General features: G+C 46.4%; 1 protein-coding gene across 1 annotated transcript in view; it reads right to left on the reverse strand.

The window, feature by feature from the left end:
- Positions 1-1,239: 1,239 nt before the first annotated feature.
- Ddx27 (DEAD (Asp-Glu-Ala-Asp) box polypeptide 27) overlaps positions 1,240-3,412 on the reverse strand; it is an 18,834-nt gene continuing 16,661 nt past the window's right edge. The window contains exons 17-21 of the mRNA XM_005392332.2: positions 3,199-3,293; positions 2,994-3,117; positions 2,536-2,623; positions 1,521-1,595; positions 1,240-1,402 (exon numbers count right to left, since the gene is read on the reverse strand). Coding sequence (XP_005392389.1) covers positions 1,384-1,402; positions 1,521-1,595; positions 2,536-2,623; positions 2,994-3,117; positions 3,199-3,293 — 401 coding nt within the window. The 3' untranslated portion in view covers positions 1,240-1,383. The remainder of the gene's footprint in view (positions 1,403-1,520; positions 1,596-2,535; positions 2,624-2,993; positions 3,118-3,198; positions 3,294-3,412) is intronic.

Below are 3,412 nucleotides of genomic sequence, written 5' to 3' on the forward strand. Positions count from 1 at the left end.
TCAGTGGTCCATGTCTTTGTTTTAGAGTGGCCGAAGACAATTAGGGGACAGGGTAGGTGTGGTCTACAATGCTTTTATGGCTTGGGATTTTTATATTTGTTTAGGTTGGATCCTTTCCATCCATGGTGAAAATGTTTCATCCAGAGGTAACTGTTTGCTTTGTGAATCCTCCCAGAGATAATTATGCATAAGCAATTTTTATCCTTTTTTAAAAGGGTTCTGCACTTTGTTGAGACAGGATCTTGCTATGTAGTTCACAATGTCCTCAAACTCAGCAGTCTCCTGCCTCAGCCTCTTAAGTGCTGAGATTACAGGCACATACCCTTTTTAGCTTAATGTCCTGTAAAGCATGTACAGATGTGAGTCTGAAGCATATTCCTTCATGAGTGTCATCACTTTTTGAATCGCACCATGTTGGTAATTGCTAGGAGGCTTTTTTTTTTGGTTTTTTGAGACAGTCTTGTTACGTAGTCCAGGCTGGCCCCAAACCTGCCGTGATCCTTCTGCTCAGCCCCCCAAGTGCTGGGATTACAGGCGTGTGCCACCATACCTATAGCATTTTTAAGATGGGAGGATTAATATACTCCCTGAAATTATACAGGACATGAATCAGTTATCCCAAAGGATGCCCAAAGCTTTCATCCAATTCTCAAAGGGGCCTGTGATTCAAAAAAGAATGAGAACCATCCTGTAGCATAAAAGCTGGTTTCTATGAGGAGCTAATTTATAGGGTCAGCTCTTTCTGCCCCTTTCAGCTTCCATCTCCAGCAGCCCTCACAGCACAGTGGTAAGGGTTAGAGTATGGGTTCGGGTACGTGGGTTTCAAAAGCCCGAATCACCAGCTGTGCAACCCTAGGAAGTCAGTCTCTCCAAGCATCTGTTTCTTCACAGGCAACGTAGAGTAACCATTCCTGTCCCACAGGCATGCGGTGAATGGAATCACACAGCACAGCATGCGGCTGTTGCTCAGCTAAGTGATACCTTTAGTTCTGGACTATCAACAGAAGGGCGTTTCCCTAGCAGGAATTTCCTCACTCTACACCCAACCCCTGCACCCGCATCAACAGTATGCGTGCCAAGAGTTCAAGACTGACTGGGGTACTCTGCCACTAAAGGAAGAAATGCTACTCTGACTTACTCCCCCAGCCAACTAGCTTTCTTCCGCTTGCTGCTCCTGTTCTGTGAACGCTAACCAGGACAGGAGTCTCAGCTAATAATGCTTAGGAAACAGATGCACACCACTGCCCCAACTTTTTATTTTTTTAATGCGCAAACGACGCTTTTTAAACTTTTTTTTTTTTTAAATGAAGACAATATAAACCAAACCAGGATGACTTCCCACAGGGAAGGGATTGTATCACAAATGTCTTCAGGCCATCACAGCTACTTCCTCCTCTTGTATCTGTTAAGGAAAAGTCGGGAGAGTAAGACAAAGAGGAAGGAGCAGCTCTTTCTGTATAAAAGGTTCTTCTCCATCGCCAAAGTCACAACCTCCAGCCTTCCCAAACTCTACACATCACCTGGACTTGGATTTGAAGTTTCCTCCTCTTCTCTGGTGGGGCAGACCCAACTGTTTCCTTTCTTCAAAGGAAGGGCTGAGTGAGAGAAGAGGAGTTACTGAAACAGGTCAGCCACTGGACATACGAGTGATGTCACCCCAGCCCCGACCCCAGCTCCACCAGAGCAGCACCCCTGCACACATGGTGTTCAGGGCCCGGGTTCTAAGTCATGTGTTTCCGACTGACAATGTGCATTTCTGGAAATCAAGCCCCAACGTTAAAACAAGCTTGGAGGAAGCCCTTCCTTCACCTGTACATCCTAAGATTACCTGGGAGTTACTGTGTGTGTTCCCATCTTAGCCCTGGGATGGAAGAATGTGGCAGGGAAACATTCTGAAGGGCAAGCTAGGATTTTTTAGGTGATTTTTAGGTCTGATCCTGAAAGGGTCAGGAGTTGTTACTCCTCTCCTGAGAGAAAGTTCTCTCAACTTGATTTTTTTTTTTCCGGTACCAGGAATCAACTCACAACCTCACGCTTGCCAGGCAGGCACTGTGCCGCTGAGCTGAATCCCCAGCCCCCTATTTCCCAACTTTAAAATGGGCCATCTCACCTCCAAGGCAGGAGGGCTGTAAAACTGCAGAGCAGTGGCACCTTAACCCCTCTCCCTCTTTTCACTCTAGGATCCACAGATGAGCTTCAGCAATATGGGGAATAGAGAGGCATCCCTGAGTTTATGTATTATAAAGCTTAAGTTTTGTGTGTGGTTTTTTGTTTTTTGTTGTTTTTTTTTTGTCTTTTTTCAGAAAGGGTTTCACTACACAGTTCAGGCTGGCCTTTAAATCACTTTGTAGCCGAGGCTGGCCTTGAACTTGCAGCAGTCCTCCTGCCTCAGCCTCTCAAGTATTGGGATTACAGGCGTGCGCCACCACGCCTGGCTGAAGCTTAAGTATTTGAGAAGTGGGAGTAGGAAAGGAAGTGAAACATTTATAGTTTCCACAGAAATACCAAGGACCCCATGACCACTTAAAACCCTACCCAGCTCGATACTGTTTCAGGGCCTTCTTGCTCGTGTTGGTGAGTTCTTCATCAAATACAGATTTCTTCCTCTGACTTTGCTTCTTGGCTGTGAACAGACAGAATGGGTTAGTAGGGTCCTCTCTGGTCCAAGCTCCTAAAGCAGTTAAAACTCCAGGTAACAATTCCAAGTTCAGTGGACACCCTGGCCCCCAAAGACCATTCACTTCATTCTACCCTCACAGGCTCCTGTAAGTCAGAGCCAGGAAATACTTGGGCTCCAAAGTCAGAAAGGTCAGGGTTCAATGCAAGCTCTTCCCACCAGTGACTGGGTCACTCGATCCCTTAAAGCTAATAAAGGGACAGCTGTATACTCTGGTATATGCCAATTACTCAAAAAATGTGGCCAATGTTATTATCCCTCAAACCTTCTCCCTGACTGTAAGGTTGGCTTCCGGCAGGGCTCCCCAACCACTTACCAGGGCCTTTCGCCGGTTCCTCCTCAGGCATTGCCCTGGCCCGCTTCGCTCTGCGATTCCTCTTGGCCAGCCGCTCAGCAAACATCTGTGCCTTGAGGATTTCAAACTGGGACCTTTCCTCTGCCTGGGGGAAAGGTGAGGGGTGACCAGATGGCTCTGACCCACCCACTCCGTGTGATCAAGCTCCAATGGGGAGGCCACTCACTGTCATCTCTCCCTTTTTCTTGGCGTCCTTCATGAACTTCTTCCTTTTCTTTTTTCCTCGTAAGGCCAAGTCAAACTCCTGCAGAGCCTTAGCAACTGGGATGCGAGAACAGCACGAGATTTCAGGGGACCACTTTAAATCTTTTTTTAAATTTACAATCAGAGGGACAACTATTTTAAACTGGTATGTAACAACTTTTTTTTTTTTTTTTTTT

This window comes from Chinchilla lanigera, unplaced genomic scaffold, assembly GCF_000276665.1.
Source record: "Chinchilla lanigera isolate Chin_1 unplaced genomic scaffold, ChiLan1.0 scaffold00044, whole genome shotgun sequence".
NCBI lineage: Eukaryota > Metazoa > Chordata > Mammalia > Rodentia > Chinchillidae > Chinchilla > Chinchilla lanigera.